This window comes from Plodia interpunctella, chromosome 30 (genome assembly GCF_027563975.2).
Source record: "Plodia interpunctella isolate USDA-ARS_2022_Savannah chromosome 30, ilPloInte3.2, whole genome shotgun sequence".
Lineage (NCBI taxonomy): Eukaryota > Metazoa > Arthropoda > Insecta > Lepidoptera > Pyralidae > Plodia > Plodia interpunctella.
In genome coordinates, this window is record NC_071323.1 from 1962388 (window position 1) to 1979252 (window position 16865).

Sequence of the window (16865 nt, forward strand, 5' to 3'; positions counted from 1 at the left end):
TTGAGAAAGAGACGGAATATTAAAAATTGACCGGTTTAACACAGAGGGGATTTTCAGCTAATGTTCACATGGTTCAAAATTATGTAGGTAAAGTTCTTATATCTGTGCTATAGATTAATAAAAAAGAATGCTCCTAAGTGCACAGAGTAGGTATTACCTGCATGTTTGTATATTATTTTATATCACTTCTATGTCTATAAAACTTCAATTTTTTTATATAAGAACCACATCAATGAAAGCTGGCTGGATGCCTACCACACATAAATAACGCGAGCAATGCACAAAATATTTATGTTATTTTAAAAATTCAACTCGAAAATTTGGAGATTTTGATACTGCTCACTTCACTTTTTAATTCTGTGACAATTCTACGGCTCCATCGTTCAGTCGAACCGCGATTTTGCCAATGTCAAGATTGAGAAAGAGACGGAATATTAAAAATTGACCGGTTTAACACAGAGGGGATTTTCAGCTAATGTTCACATGGTTCAAAATTATGTAGGTAAAGTTCTTATATCTGTGCTATAGATTAATAAAAAAGAATGCTCCTAAGTGCACAGAGTAGGTATTACGGGAGTACCTAATAATTCCATGTGTAAGCGCAATATGCAAAATGAACACCTGACGTAAAATGCGCGCTTTTAAAAATATTAAACTGACAGAGTTCAAAACCTATCAATGCCAAACGTTTTTTTCGTTTGCACATTATTATGCACATTTTGCGTCAAGGTGTTTTATTTCAATTCGCGCCCAGGTAGAATTTATTTAATAAACCAATTTTCCCATTTATAAAATTAGTAGTTTGGTTTTACGATTAAAACAAAAGCAATAATGAAGTCTATCTTTATTGCAAAAGATTTCAAATGGAATACACAGATGCCACTCAAATCATCAACAAAAATAAATAAAAAAATACATTTCGAAAATAAATTAACACGATTTTATTTTATTCTTACTGCATTTGGTTAACATTATCATTATCTATGGCGGTGTATGGAACAATTTCAAACACCAAATATTCGCACAACGGTTTAAGTTAATATCGGATTAAATTACATCGATTCTGCTGTGACATTGCGCGAACATTTGGCGACAATCGATGATGTTTTAATAACAGAGTTATACTCTAATTCTAATATAGGAATGACATGAAATGTATACTAAAAATATTCGCAATAATACTTCAAATATAGATGTTATCACCATTACAAGTCCACGTTTGAGTTATACTAAATATCACACTAGATAACTATGATTTATCACCAGCTTTAATTTGGGTCTAACATGTGCACTTCGCAAAATGTCAACAGACAAAACAGCATATATTTTCTACATTTTTTGTAACAGCGCAATAGTCTCATACGTATCAGTGTATATCTATATACAATGTTTACATTTTAAGAAGTGCACATTTCGCGGCGTGTACATTATGCGCCTTATTAGATTGACGCAATTTATAAAATCGGACAGAGAAATACGTATAGAAATCTAAACAATTCTCACGTCCAAAAACAAATAAATTGACGAGTGACAACGATGAACGTAAATATAATTATTAAAACATCATCTAAGTAAGGTTAATGTTGGTTCACTTTGCTTTCGCGGCCTCCTCGGCTTCGAGCCGCTTGCGCAAGGACTCCGGCATCTCGGCGGGCGGCGGCCGCGGCATGCGCAGCCACACCTGGGGATACATTATAATTAATATCGACCGTAATGGGTATAATTAATTATTATTTTTTTTTGTTCTCATATATTGATATGTCCACATTTTTCTTCGGTAGGAACAATTGGTTGTTTGTGATAATCATTTAAAGTGTTTACCTTCAAAATTCTCGGTACAAAATTTTTGTTGCTATATAAAAATAATGAACGTATTTTTCGTCATTGATGTAATCTGTGCTAAAATAAAAAGTAATCGATCATCGAGTAGTTCAAGTCTTAACACAATAGTATCGATACTATCGATAGTTTAATATACCGACTTATTCAAGCGTTTATTATTTCGCTCATTCAATATTAATACCCCATTGAGCTATCGACATATTGATAACATTGGATGAAACAGTAGGAAATCACTTTATTACACTCCGACGCTCTATGGCTTCGAGGCGCCACAGCAGTGACATAAACTGACATTTTATGACATTCACAAAGAGATTTTGTCAACAGACAGGCGGCCGTAAATTAATCAATTACAGCTTTCAAAAGTTTATTTTTGATAATCTGTCGCTTTTAAAAAAAACTGTCTGCAACGCATCGTATATGGTTGGTGGCGTCAATCGGCTGCGGTGTTTGCTCAGACAATCAGACAATCCATGCTCTCTCTCTCTCGAACAAAAGCGTCGTTTACCCACTAACTTAAACAAAAAAAGTTTCTCAGGCTTTGTAGCATCACAGCCGAGTTACCTTAACAGCGTCGTAGATGAACCACTGCAGTCCAGTGAGGGTGCCGATCATGATGATCCTGGGCCCCAATCCTCCCCACACTCCAGCCCAGCCCAGTTTGCTCATGATCGACCCGACAGTCGCTGTCTTGTCCTGTAAATGCAGATTAATCGTTTTTACAAAACTTACATTTTAAATAATAATAATATTATGATTAAATTACTTGTATCGAGTGAGTAGCAGCTCCATCAAATTATGCTGCAAAGTATCCTCATCCAGCTTTTTAAAGATACAAAAATCTCTTATCGGGCTTGTCGCTTACATAGTTTTTAATATATTTGTACTACTAACACTATTTGGAAATGAATGAATAATTTAGTTACCTTGTAATAATTAAAAATAATTTGATTTATTTATCTACGAATATCGCTGTTTTCCTTAAATGTAATTTAATTGTTTTATTATTATTAACAAGATTTGGCCCACAACTTTGTATGTGAGTAAAAATCAGTTTTCCGTGGGAATGTCAGGATATCTCTTCTTAGTGCTCACCTACACTCCAGGTGAGCACTAAGGAGAGATTTCCTAAAATTCCCACAGACAACCAGGGAACCAACATGCCAAATTTCAGCTTCCTAGGCTCAGTAGTTTCGGCTGTACGTTGTCTGTGTGTCAGTCACTCAGTAAGGGAAGAGTTTTATTTTATTTTTCAAGGCTTCAGTTTGTGTGACTATGTCAACCTCATGGGGGATCTCTAATATAAACTTATCTAGCTTTCATAATATTTGTGAGTTTTATATATATTATATATTGATTAAAATTTCAAAAGACAATCACAACAAAAAGTGATGATAAAACGACAGAGGTTTGTCATATGATGGCCGAGCTTTTCCTCCGGTTAAGCAGTAAAGGTCGACGTAGCGACCAACTGCAAATAAGCTTCGATAAAAAATATGACGGGCGAGCACAGCAGCTGCTAGTGCACAGTATGGCGGGCGGCGCACCTGGTTGAGCTTGGAGACGACGGTGTCGGCGGGGTGGGACACGATCGCGCAGAACACGCCGGCGATGTACCCGGCTGCGAACGTCACGACTAGTTGTTCGCCCTTGGTGCACTCTGAGCGCGGCTTCGGTACTACGAACTGGAAAATTGAAAATTGACATGTATTCATACTAATACTAGTGTTTGTGTGTACGTATACGTGTGTCTTCAAAAAACACGCCACCGAGGTCGTCAAAATATGTATTTATTTGTGATACATAGATACATTAAACAATACAGTTGAAATCAATGGGTAGGTATGTATGCCCTGTCTTAAAGACTTATATGTTAATAAATAGCTGAGTCATTTATATGTAAGGTATAATTAAAATGATACTTTTAAATATCATTTTAATTATACCTTACATAGTTAATGTTTTAACATTAACTAAAGTTAAGAGTACTCTAATACTCTCTTATAAAAATACTGTACGTCGGCGTAAGACGTAAAGAGATTAATTAATTCAGCCGAACTGGCATGGTCTCGATAGCTCAGTGGTCAAGAGCACTGTCCCGGATAGACAAGAGCGTGAGTTCAATTCCCGCTCGAATCCAGATTTTTTTCATCTCATTATTATTTTCAAAAATAAGTTATAAAAAGCATATGTGACATGTATAACAAATCCATTCAAATACTTGACATGTTACAAAAATCCTTTTTTCCTAAAATGTGTTTAAAAGGAATTAATTAAACTCACTTTGTACAACAGCTCAAGGGTCTTCTCGAAGCACGCGAACTTCATCATGGTGTAAGGGATCTGTCTACCCCACAGCGGCACCAGGCCCTTGTAGAAGGTGCCGTAGCCTTCAGTCCTCACCATCTGGGGCCACGCCTCGCGCAGTGTGTTCGCGAAACCGGGCATAGTCTGGATTCGCACCTGTGACAGAAGATATGTGTTTCATCACCCTATGTCCTTCTCCGTACTTCAAACTATAAGCATGCATCAAGAAGATTGAGTTGATCGAGTGTGGAGAGATAAACAAACAAACTTACTTTCGCATTTATAATATTAGTTAGGATTAAGATTAGACTATATATGCCTAGAATATAACAGTGTGAAGCACTACTTGGGCCTTTATTAAATTACATAAGAATGCGAGAATTGGTGTCAACAATAATGCAGTCTTTAGTAAAAGATTTCGGATTAACATAACAATTTAACTATACTATTTTGTAAGTCCGGCTGTGATTGTACAGCTGGTCACCTGCCTGACGTCAACCTTCCTTGAGAATGCTATTATAATAATAATAATATCATAATAATAACTTTATTCACCAAAAAAAAGTACAATAGTTTGACAGAATCATTTTAGAAGGTAGATTTACAATTTATAAGTTAGTTGGACTGTGGACTCTGCACTAAGCGATGCTTGTATCGCAGCGTCCAGAACGTTTTACAATTTACATTAAGATTTTTACATGTTCATTGGATAAAAACAAACACAATTTGAAGTAACAGAAGAAAAAACAAACTAAGTATAAAACAATCCATCAATCTGTCATTGTGGTTTGCTGTTGTGTATAAGTGCATGTGCATATGAGAAATTAAATATGACAAAACTGCTATTTGCAAGTTTTCTTCAGTTTGGTAAAAATCTAACGTCTTTCGCCAAGACTAAGCGGCGCATTTAGCACTAAAAGCTGTTAATTTTATAAATTCTGGAATGACATTGGTTACTTTGTGGAAGAGGTTGTGCAACGCAAGTCTCTACGAATTGCCTATCAACTGTTAACCATATGTATTATATTTTAATTGCATATGTTTGATATCATATCGTCTCCTATTTATCTTTATCGTGTATGATTGATTGATCTGAGTGTCTGAGTCGAAGATAAAATATATTTATTAAGTCTGAGTTTTTTATAATTAAGCAAAAAGATATGATATGACATAAAGTCGCTGTGGTCGTGATTTCCTTCCAGGAAATTGGCATCAATAATTCCAAGTTAATGAAAATTCATGGTAAATATTATCCATACTAATATTATAAATAGTATGTCTGTTTGTTCCGCTTTCACGACTAAACCGCCGATTTTAAGAAAATTTGGTATGCATACAGAATGACCCCAGTTCAAACATAGGCTACATTTGTTTTTCAAAAACCAACAATCAATGTCTTTAATATGAATATTTTCGCGGAGCCCCTACAGAAGCTTTACGTAGCTCCAGGGCTCCGCAGAGCAAACTTTGGAGCAATAGAAATTTCATCCAGTAAAATAAATAAATATATATACAGAGTTAGTCAAAGTAGGTTCGAGACTTGCGTTACTGATTTGGGATATTGACTCAACGATACTATATTTTATAACATACATATATAGATAAACTTCAATCACCCAGGTAAAACAGAAAAAAATATTTTCCGTATTGACCTGACCGGGGTTCGAACCCGGGACTTCCAATGTGAACTTGAATGTGACTTTTGACGACCTCGGTGGCGCGGTGGTAAAGTGCTTGCCTCTGAACCAAGAGGTCCCGGGTTCGATTTCCGGTCGGGTCATGATGGAAAATGATCTTTTTCTGATTGGCCCGGGTCTTGGATGTTTATCTATATATGTATTTATTATAAAATATAGTATCGTTGAGTTAGTATCCCATAAAACAAGTCTCGAACTTACTTTGGGGCTAGCTCAATCTGCGTGATTTGTCCTAATATATTTATTTATTTAATGTAGCAGTCCGGTGTGATGACGAGTAATTCCTTATTGTAGGTGTTAAAATAGAATATTTCATACCTTAGCGGCTTCAAGCGGTGACAAAGTGATGTCGGCAAAGAACTCAGCCGACGCAGAAGCAGCTAAATACACGGCAGTTCTGTACGTGTATGCTGTCTCCTCATCAAGAAGGTTGGTATAACCCACTTTGAACACTTCGTACAGGCCAAACTTGCAGAGACCCTGAAATATGATGATTATTAACTTTTGTTCAAATATGATGAAAAATTATTGATATTTAATTGCATATCATAATATTTCTGATCATCAATTCTCAGTAGGAACAATTGGATTTTTGAGTATAATCATTTTGGACTTTCGTATGTTCAGATAGTAAAGAAAGAGAAAATTTTGATATGGAAAAAATATTAATGTTCTTGCTTCATCTTCTTCTTTTCAAGTCGTTATGAATTTATATTGTTTGCATTTGATACCAGAAATGGTGTTAAAAGATTACTTCACAAATGAGGAACATGCTATCTACTAAATCCCAGTTAAAATATGCGAAAGTAAGTTTGTTTGTTACCTCTTCACGCATTATCTGCTGGACCAATTGTTATACAATTTGGTACACGTGTAGAAAATAACCTGGAATAACACGTTGGGTACTTTTTATCCCCAAAATTCCCACAGTTTTGTTATATGTTTAGTTTGTAGTTATAGTTTTTGTTATTATGTAAATTGTGTGTACAAATAAATAAGAACAAATAATTTATCTATCTATCTACAGGGTCACTGGTATGAAACGCAAAACCTCCTAAGGACTACTAGGGTACATCAAAACAAGTAACTTTTATTCTACGACTTTTCGTGATTCGTAGATTTTATTTTTCATATAAAAAAAAACAATCTAATTTGCGATTCTACACATCTTAACTCTATGTAATATTGCCAAGCGACACGAGACAGTACAGTAACGTTATGTAGCAGAATCTAACATAGAGGTAACGTTTTATAGAAACGACGTTAAAACTAAAAAAATATATTTTATATGCTGAATGGGTCTATTTGCGGAAATGAACCCACGGCACAACGTGACAACTCTGCTTACACATTTGTATTTACTTGTATGATAATGTTTTTTTTACTTACACGTTTGTTATCATTATTTTTTGTTGTGGTGTTTAATTTCTGGCAATAAATGTTCATTCATTCATTCATTTTTATTTATTTATTACGTTTAGACAACAGTCGTAGAACAAAAGATGTTAGTCTCTATGTAACTTATGCGCCTTTGGAATGTTATGCGTTAGATACCAGTGACCCTGTATATAAACTGCAACATTTGTAAATTCAAGAGTATAATATTGTGCACCTGGAGTGAATATCCGATGAAAGTGGGCGCCCAACCCTTGGCCAGCCCTCGCAGGCCCTCCTCGCGCACCGACACCTTGAAACCGGTGACAACGTTCTTGTACTTCTCCTTGTCGACTTGCAGACGACATTTTACCAAGTCGAGAGGCACCACAGCCGTGTGGGTGATACCTGTCAGGAGAAAGATTATGTCAAATTCTCTTGTTGCCTGTTTGTTTTTCACTTGAAATGAGGAATATACCATACCATATACTAGCAGCTCCTGCTTAGCTCGAATAAATAATAAATTATACTAAAGCTTCATCAAAAAATACTCTATTTAAAATGAACCCGCATTAAAATCAGTCTATGCATACATATGTACACATAGAGAGCAGCATATATTAGTGAAGTATAGATTATTTTTTATGTTGAAGACTTCTACGCCGCGGTAACCACTTCCCATCATGTAAGCCTCATCCCATTTTAGCACTATAAAAAAATACATTTCCCAAAAAGCTTGCAACTCATCAACTCCTATTGAGCGCAGTGCATGGATTGAACTGTTCTATTTGCGTGCGTAGGAGGAAACAGGATATTTACCCTGCTCAGATGAGATAGAAAGATAGAAGTGTACAAACCGCAAGACAGAACGCCTCCAAGCCCGCACAGAGCGAAGTACTTGGGAGACGCGAATTCACAGGAATCTGGCAACACTGCGTCGGCCGCCATGCCGCTGGGCTGCGAACAACGCAAGCTTTGGAACTGGGCCATTACATAATGTAGTCAGTTGACTACATTAATGATGGTAGCCACAGTTTTTAATCAACAGTGACTACATTACACACTAATAGACAATAATACAGAAAACTATAATACCTACTTATTACTTTCAACAAATTAAATTAATTATTTATTCTTTCAAGTTTAAACATACTTGTAAACAAAGTGGGAAATTAACCCTAAAAGCACTATCTGACTCAAGACGCGAATGCGTGAACATTGCGCAGTTACTGTGAGGACTTTTATTTACCGCAATGAACAACCAGCAATGTATACCAACTCAGCCAAAGTTTGGCAAACTGTTCGACGACAGAAAAAAATTATCTCAAATCCCACCATTTCTGCCTAAAGCATTGCAGATCGTTGCCGCTCACTGAAAGAAACTCATTAAATTCTCCCTTTAATGTATGACGTAATTACCTGTTCAATTTGGGGGACTGTGGAGGCCTGGCATTGCGCGGGGGAGAGGGGGCCGCGGAAGGGCGAGTTCCGCGCCGCGTCCAATAGGGATGAGAACATTATTCTGTACAAAACATAAAAAAATATATAGTATTTTTTTTTAGAATGTTACTTCAGTACAAGTGGGTGATGCTGCCAGGCTTTTTGGCACGTTGCCGCATGACGGGCCACGCTCATGACGGGCTATACAATTATTTTTGTGTATCTAAGCTTTTTTTATAATTTGTTTTCATTTAATGTCTCTTATACAATGAAAAATAGGATAAATTTAAATAAAACATATGTTACACTTATGAATTATTAGTATTTAGGTCAAGGTGTGGCCTAAATACTAATAATGCATACTAACATTATAAAAAGATCTGTATTTTTAATTTGTAATGAATAAACTCAAAGAACACTGGGCCGAAGATGATTTTTATAGACGAAACCTTTAGAAGTAACATAAGTATTGGCAGTCGATTGTAGCTTGTGAGAAATAACTATTTAATAAAAATTGACGTGAAATAATGCCTATGAAGGTCTAATTCTGAATAAATGATTAGAATTTGAACTTTTTATTGTGGTGCACTATCCTCATAACATGTATCTGATTTAAGACATGATTACGTGCGTTGTACATTTAGTTTTATATATATATTATACAATTTTTTTTTAACAATTTTCAATAATTTTATTGAAAATATTATCAATTTTTATTTGTTTATATCAATTTTGAAATTTTTTTAATAATGATGTGAATTCGTCCCCTTAATTTTTAATATATATATGTATAAGACCTACATTTGTTAAATGACGTCTTTGGAGAAAAGGCCGCGGTGAAGTTTGTTGCGCCGCTTCTTCTTCACCTGCGCTTTGGAAGTCGGCAGTAGACTTAGTTTAAGTAATTTTTTTGACGTCAATAAGTGATGTATCCTATATTGAATAAAGAATTTTGAATTGTGGTCTTATCCGAGCAACCCCGGAAACTAGTACATAAATAAAATTAAATACTCATCAATAAAACAAGTAATATAGGCATATATTGTATTTCACTATATCTGTTCCAAATTTCATCAAAATCTGACCTGCGGTTTAGTCATAAAAGCAAGATAGACAGACTGACTTTAGTATTTATAAAATTGGGAAGTATGTATAATAAAATAATTTATTTTTCTATTAGGTACCTACTTCTAGGAAGTCTTAATTATTTCATGACTTAGAGGGCAACAGAAGTAAGTCGGTTCAACTTTTTTTTTGTTTCCTGAAACAGGTTGTCCTGGACAAATATTTGTGGAAAACTGAAGTTGCGGCCTTTATCCAGCATTGGGACATATCAATAGGCTAAAGAAGCAAATAAAAAATATCTGCTAGCCTGTTTTTCAACGTGTTGAGAATTTTTTTAAATAATGTGAATAGAAAAAAACACCTTTTTTATCCGGGGGAATCGGGTTTACTACTTTCGGAATCGGTTCTACACAGACCTTGTAAGAACCGGGTAAACCCGGGTATTTCCGGAACCGGGTGCATGCCCTAAACCTAATGCATTTGCGACGATGTCGGTGTAAACCCACGCATACAAATTCAAGTATTAGAGAAGTAATGACGTCGCTATCTGCGCCGTTGCACACACATCTGGTGTGAAAGTTACATCATGAGATTTATCTGTAACTAATTAAAAAAAAAAAACAGAGCAATCTTGACTATCTGTCAGTGAGTTTTTAACACATAAATCTTAATTAGATGTTTGTTTAGTTTTTGTCTTTTTTTTTTTATAAGTAGGCAAGTAGGTCACAAAATTTCTGTTGGACTTTGTACTTTATGCTACACGGTCAATGATGTTGAGTAACATGGGCACAATTTTTTTGCCCCTGTGATACCTAGCTTGTGCTAGCGGATTTGCCCGTATGAATTTTTGGGATAAAAACTAGTTTGACTCTCTCTGTACTGCTAACTAATGTATGTGATAAGTTTTTTTTACAAAAACCTCATTTTTGCCACATGCTTTTGTTGTCGTCAGAGAGTGGTGTGGCATTTAACGCCTGAGAAAAAACCATGTTCGTGCTATAAACCGTTGAAGAATTCCTTCATTGGGAGCTAATCCCAATCTCTAGAAACTGAAGCGACGTGGGAAATTTCAACCCTGTAAGACAACTGGATGTTGGAGAAATCTAATTTGCAAGGTTTGATTACAGACAGACAAGCAAACATCGGGGCAGGTGGAACTAAAAGCTTGTAAAAATAGTGGAAATATCATGAAGATTTGTTGAATAGATGGAGTGTGAAGAGGTAAAGAACAAATGCACAGTTGTACGTACATACTGTACATACTGCAGCGGTACCTACATAGAACACCATCATAGTGGACTTGTACACCGACTAATGTAAATAATAAATGAAAGTTTGATATCAATAATTTATATTTTATTAAGGACTAGATGTTGCCCGGGGCTTCGCTCCCTGGGAATTTTGAGATAAAATATAGCCTATAGCAATCTTGGATAATGTACTTTTCTAGTGGTGAAAGAATTTTTGAAATCTGTAGTTTTGGAGATTACCCGCCTCAAACTTACAAACTCACAAACACTTACCTCTTAATAATAATAGTATAGATTTAAGGTTTGAAATAACATGTATTTTAATAATTTCACTCTAATACAAGTACCTAATATGGATTATAGACATGATAACATTTATGTTTTGTCTACGGATATTAAATTTAGATTGAGGATATTTTTAAAAAACATTATTGATTGTCATTATGTTCGGCGATAGAGTAGGGCATCACTAAACTTTGACCCAAATTTTGGAGTTAAGGGACAATTGGACTGCTCAAAAATTGATCCACGGACGAAACATCTACTTTCAAATAAGCTATGGTAATATTGGTTCGCATCTTGTCTTTGATTACAAAATTCTGGCCCGTTGGGCAAGATGTCCAAGTTGAAATAACACTATCCAGGTAATATTCGTCCAAAAGTCAAGACTGGTTTAAAAAAGGTTGTGGTACCCATATGGCCTGCCCTTTGAATTTTGAATTAAATATTTACTTAAATATGATAAATAATTCTAAATATATAACTAAATAACTTTCATATAAAAAACAGTGATTTTTTTTAATGTAAATGGATGGTCTTTTATATAAGTTCCTTTTTTTTCAATTTTTTTTATCAAACCAAATTTTCAATTGATATAAAAACCTTCCGTATTGGGATGTGAGTGTGTTTTCCAAGGAGGTAGTAGGTAATAAATATCTGTAATAATATCAATGCAATTTTATTTTTTTTTACTGAATGCCTTAATTTTGTATTTGTTTTCTGTTCCAAAAATCAAAGCTTTATCAAATTCTTGCTCCATTTTTACAAATTCATAAAGTATGTTATAGTAAAAGTCGCTAATTTTCAAAGCAGATTTTTTAAAGAAAATTATTATGCATTTTACACAAATATAATGGTATAGGAAAACAAAGGAGGAATTTTGCACCTATGGGTAATAGGTATAAATGATTCTAAACAAATTACTATACTAGCGCTTGATAAAGTAGAAAATTATACTCTATTCTAAACGTCATATGGTTGGTACCTACATACTTCAATGCCACGGCCAGGAAAAATTAGAGAGGTTAGGTAACGTCACTTCTTCACGCAAAAATCTAATTTTCATTTGTTTAAGTTAATGTCCAATAGAAGATTAGTAAATTTTAAGTCAAAAATATAACACAAAAAATTGAAAGAATGGCATTATATTGATCGAATATGCACTCGACTGCAGGCAGTGCAACGCGAAAATGCAAACTGCAAAACCATCGAGATTTAGAAAATTATAGCGGTATTTATATTTTTTAATTCGCGCATACGGGGCACAGGGAATTCATTTATTAATAGATATATTTTTTAAATTCCTAAAATGAAATTATAGGGCAAGGTCACGTGCAAACATTGAATTACGTTACGTAAGGTCGATCTGGAAACGAAGTTAGAAGTATATTTTTGTAAACTACTTATCATGTAATTACTAAACAAGATTATAGAACTGTAAAAGGACTTAAATTTATTCTTAACTACTTACATGTCTAAAATCCGATGGAAATTATTCAATACACCGCACCGCACCTGACGCACAGTGTCCAAAACGGACCTAACTAGTGTTGCTTTGTGGATCGATAGGCCACTATCGAGTGAGAATCGATCTCTTTATCTTTGCTCCGTGGAATCGATAATTCCGCAACAGTCCAAGTATTGATAGGACCACTAGGACTATCGATGGTTTCGGCAATTGCTCTTAAAGTTATAAAAATAAACTAACTCGATAGAAACAATAAAAGCCTCCGTAACAAAACCTTTTCAAAGCAATATAACATTTTTATATCAAAGTATCAACTACATATTTATTCTTATTTTTTATTATTATATTTTAATTTAATTTAATCAATACCTATAATAAAACTGAAGATATAACATGTTGTTAGGAGTGTTCACAAAACTTTGATCTGTAAAGTTCATCATTCCCAGTTATCGAATCCAAAGATAGTTTTGATACTATCGATTGATAATCGAAGAATAAGCGTAAAGCATACGCCCTCTTCTTCTTGGGCGATTGTGAAAGGTAGAACCTTAACATAACAGTACCGAAAAGTACATCTATAATCAAGAGGAAAACCTGGTAAAATTGAGTTTCTCTCTCCCTGTTATTCTTAAAAAAAGACAAAGCATACTTTAATAAAATATGTTTTATCTCGTTCTGTCAACACAACATCTTGTAACGTGCGATAGTGACAAAACACACAATAACAGCATTATATTATCTGTATTTTACTCGCAATAGGTACTACATTAGAATGAGAGGTCGGGGTCGATCTGGGGTCGATCAATGTTTATTATTACGTTAATTTCTAGTTATAATGATGTAAAATATTTTAAAGAAAAATAATACTGAGAAAAAAGCTTTTCTTTGGAGCATATAATCTTATTAGATAAATCAATATAACTTTGTACAACAAATTTATAACCAAGGTCCTAAAAGTTTCTCAAAAACAATCGATATTTATTTCTGACGACTACAAACTAATAACAAAACGCAATAAATATAATGTTGCCATTTCATGAATTTACACAAAATAAGGGAAGCAACTCGCTTACATAATTTTTTTAGCTTTGTCTGTTTGTGATGTTGTGTAGTATGTATGTTGAAAATTGTAAACAAATCGCGTAAAGTGGTGGGCCATATGAAATATTTTTAAAGCGAATCATCTTCATAAGAAAAGTAATTTTTAAATTGGAAGCTTGTATGAAAGCCCGTCTAATCATTTTTAAACACAATTTTCAAATTAAACTGTGTTTTTATCCCAAAATAGATTGAATGTTTGTATGAACTGGAAAATTAGTATTTATAATAGCTATTTTTAGAATTGCTGAAAAAATGTGCTAAGTACACAATATTTATGAGTAAACGAACTTTAAAAACTTTTAATAAAAATTGGAATAAAATTATGCTGCCATGTGTCTGTTCATCTATCATTTTACATGCGAGAACCCCAGCCACAGTATTTTATTTATATTAAAATGCTGTTAATTTGTATATTATACATATATTTGGATGTTATTGATGTTATTGGATGCACTAAAATCCTACCTACAACGGAAAGAGATAAAGTATAATCGATGAAAATACCTTTTATTTTTTAAAAATTCTCAAAACACACTTTGTAATCTGTCGCTGTAACCAAGATTATAAATTCTTTGGCTGTAACACAAAGGTATGCAGATGCAGGAATACAAAAGAAAGAGAAGTAGTACAGTTTTCCTTTTCTATTGTATATATGCTTCTCTTTCGTTTAACAAGTAGCAGCTAAAAAAGATTGCAAATCAAATTGCAATGTGTGTAGGGCTTTACGTAGGTAGAAATCATTTATTATAACGGGCACACTCACCTCGTGGTACTTTGCCGTTGTGTTGGCAGTATTTGCCCCTTCCTTTCTTCTTTTGCGCCGCTCCTTTGGGCAGAACTGCGAGAGAACGTGATCGATCGAATTTCAAAAAAGGCACTCGCCTACCCCTGTGCTCCCGTGATCACGAAATTACTCTAAAATCTCCTGATATTAAATTCAGGAGTTAGTGTTTCGTGATTATTCCATTCCGTGTGTGATCCTGTAGATTTTCACCTCGACGCCGCGAGGCAATTAAGTACATAGTGAGCCCACCTCATTGAACAAAATGTCGAACCTCGCTGACCCGGTCGCGTTCGCGAAAGATTTCATCGCCGGCGGTGTTTCTGCTGCCGTCTCCAAAACCGCAGTAGCGCCCATCGAGCGTGTCAAGCTGCTGCTCCAGGTTCAGCATGTGAGCAAGCAGATCACCGAAGACCAGCGCTACAAGGGTATCATCGATGCCTTCGTCCGCATTCCCAAAGAGCAGGGTCCGCTCTCGTTCTGGCGTGGTAACCTTGCCAACGTCATCAGGTACTTCCCGACCCAGGCCCTCAATTTCGCCTTCAAAGACAAGTACAAGCAGGTGTTCCTTGGTGGAGTAGACAAGAACACGCAGTTCTGGCGCTACTTCGCCGGTAACTTGGCCTCAGGTGGTGCCGCCGGTGCTACCTCCCTCTGCTTCGTGTACCCACTGGACTTCGCGCGTACGCGTCTCGCCGCTGACGTCGGCAAAGGCTCTGACAAGCGAGAATTCAGCGGTCTCGGCAACTGCCTCACCAAAATCTTCAAATCCGACGGCCTCGTCGGTCTCTACAGAGGGTTCGGTGTATCTGTACAGGGTATCATTATCTACCGCGCCTCATACTTCGGATTCTACGACACCGCCCGTGGCATGTTGCCCGACCCCAAGAACACACCCATTGTCATTAGCTGGGCCATCGCGCAGACTGTAACGACTGTCGCTGGAATCATCTCATATCCCTTCGACACAGTCCGTAGGCGCATGATGATGCAATCTGGTCGTGCTAAGGCCGATATCCTCTACAAGAGCACTATCCACTGCTGGGCCACCATTGCCAAAACTGAGGGAGCCAACGCCTTCTTCAAGGGAGCATTCTCCAATGTCCTCAGAGGTACGGGTGGTGCCTTTGTGCTTGTCCTGTATGATGAAATCAAGAAAGTCCTATAAATTACATGTAAAAAATTGTTACCATAATTTCAATTTTAATGTGATTCTGAATCACCAGTAATAGCCAGCCCTCTTAAATTGTATTATTAGAAGTGGAAATCAAGTCTAGTAATTTATTTTTAGTTGAATAAAGTGTTGTACATTGATTCCAAAATGTATTTTTATTGAAATTGTTGTTTCAAGTGTTACATAACTGTGTTAGGTAACCATTTTCTGAACTGTGGCAAGTACCTGGCATTAAAGTGAAGAAATAAATCATGAAAGAAAAGTAATTGTGCTAAATTTAAATTGATATAGTTCCATTTTTAAAAGGTTTTTTCTTATGTCATGCTGCAGTGTTATGTAACAACAGGGCCAAGGCTAAATTGGATCAAATGCCAATAACTATCATAGCTATGATGTGAATGTTATTTTATCATTATTTTCAATCAATGTCAAAATAAGATTAATCAATTTTATGTGATGTTGTTGGAAGAAACATTTACTTTGTTTTAGAAGTGTACTACACCACAATCTACTTTATTATCTAAATGCTTGTGTAATGCTCACTTTGATGCTGTGAATTATATTTCACTTATAATGTAGTGTACAATCCAGATTTAGGTAACATTCAAATGTATCTAGGCAATATAAGCATAGCTCAATGCCATTGAGCAATGTTTCCTCGGTATGATTTTTTCCCTAGAAAAATTCATACATTACGAGCGCGATTAAAATATAGTAATGTTAAAAATAATTTGGTTTTCATTTAGTCTTTTACCACCAACCATGATTTTAAACCAAACATTGAACCCAAGTTCATCTTATGATTACCTAACTCAAGCATATGTCATCCATTCATTATTAAAAGATGCCTATTCACAATCCCGCGTAGCAGACTGCCAAATAGATTCGCTAAATGCATATATAGACTGAGTACCTATTCATAAAAAGGAGCATACTTTATGCCAAAGTATGTTATATCAATTTCAAAATATAAAGTGCGATAGATAAAAAGACATACTTTAATATCCTACTTCTTTATGAATAACGTCAACCAAATGTTGGGCGTGGCCTTTATGTACTGAATGAATCAAATGTTATAGTCGCTATA

General features: G+C 35.3%; 2 protein-coding genes across 2 annotated transcripts; one reads left to right on the top strand and one right to left on the bottom strand.

Moving 5' to 3' along the window:
- Positions 1 to 829: 829 nt before the first annotated feature.
- On the bottom strand, positions 830 to 12833 carry LOC128682647 (phosphate carrier protein, mitochondrial-like). The gene is made up of 9 exons (XM_053767525.2): positions 12726 to 12833; positions 8640 to 8742; positions 8078 to 8177; positions 7459 to 7628; positions 6165 to 6326; positions 4126 to 4305; positions 3390 to 3527; positions 2407 to 2538; positions 830 to 1681 (listed from the first exon to the last, which is right to left on the bottom strand). The coding sequence occupies exons 2-9, from the start codon at positions 8736 to 8738 to the stop codon at positions 1589 to 1591; spliced, it is 1074 nt and encodes a 357-aa protein (XP_053623500.1). The 5' UTR covers positions 8739 to 8742; positions 12726 to 12833; the 3' UTR covers positions 830 to 1588.
- A 1761-nt stretch (positions 12834 to 14594) lies between these two features.
- On the top strand, positions 14595 to 16508 carry LOC128682648 (ADP,ATP carrier protein). Its single transcript, XM_053767526.1, has one exon. It carries the CDS (start codon positions 14870 to 14872, stop codon positions 15770 to 15772), a length of 903 nt encoding a protein of 300 aa, XP_053623501.1. The 5' UTR covers positions 14595 to 14869; the 3' UTR covers positions 15773 to 16508.
- Positions 16509 to 16865: the final 357 nt, after the last annotated feature.

Excerpts from the sequence above, each read along its gene's own strand:
- LOC128682647 (XM_053767525.2), bottom strand. The coding sequence starts at position 8,738 with ATGTTCTCATCCCTATTGGACGCGGCGCGGAACTCGCCCTTCCGCGGC. Across the intron at positions 3,528-4,125 it reads CCCTTGAGCTGTTGTACAAA|TTCGTAGTACCGAAGCCGCG; the intron begins GTGAGTTTAATT and ends TCAATTTTCCAG. Across the intron at positions 2,539-3,389 it reads TCGTCTCCAAGCTCAACCAG|GACAAGACAGCGACTGTCGG; the intron begins GTGCGCCGCCCG and ends CTGCATTTACAG.
- LOC128682648 (XM_053767526.1), top strand. The coding sequence starts at position 14,870 with ATGTCGAACCTCGCTGACCCGGTCGCGTTCGCGAAAGATTTCATCGCC.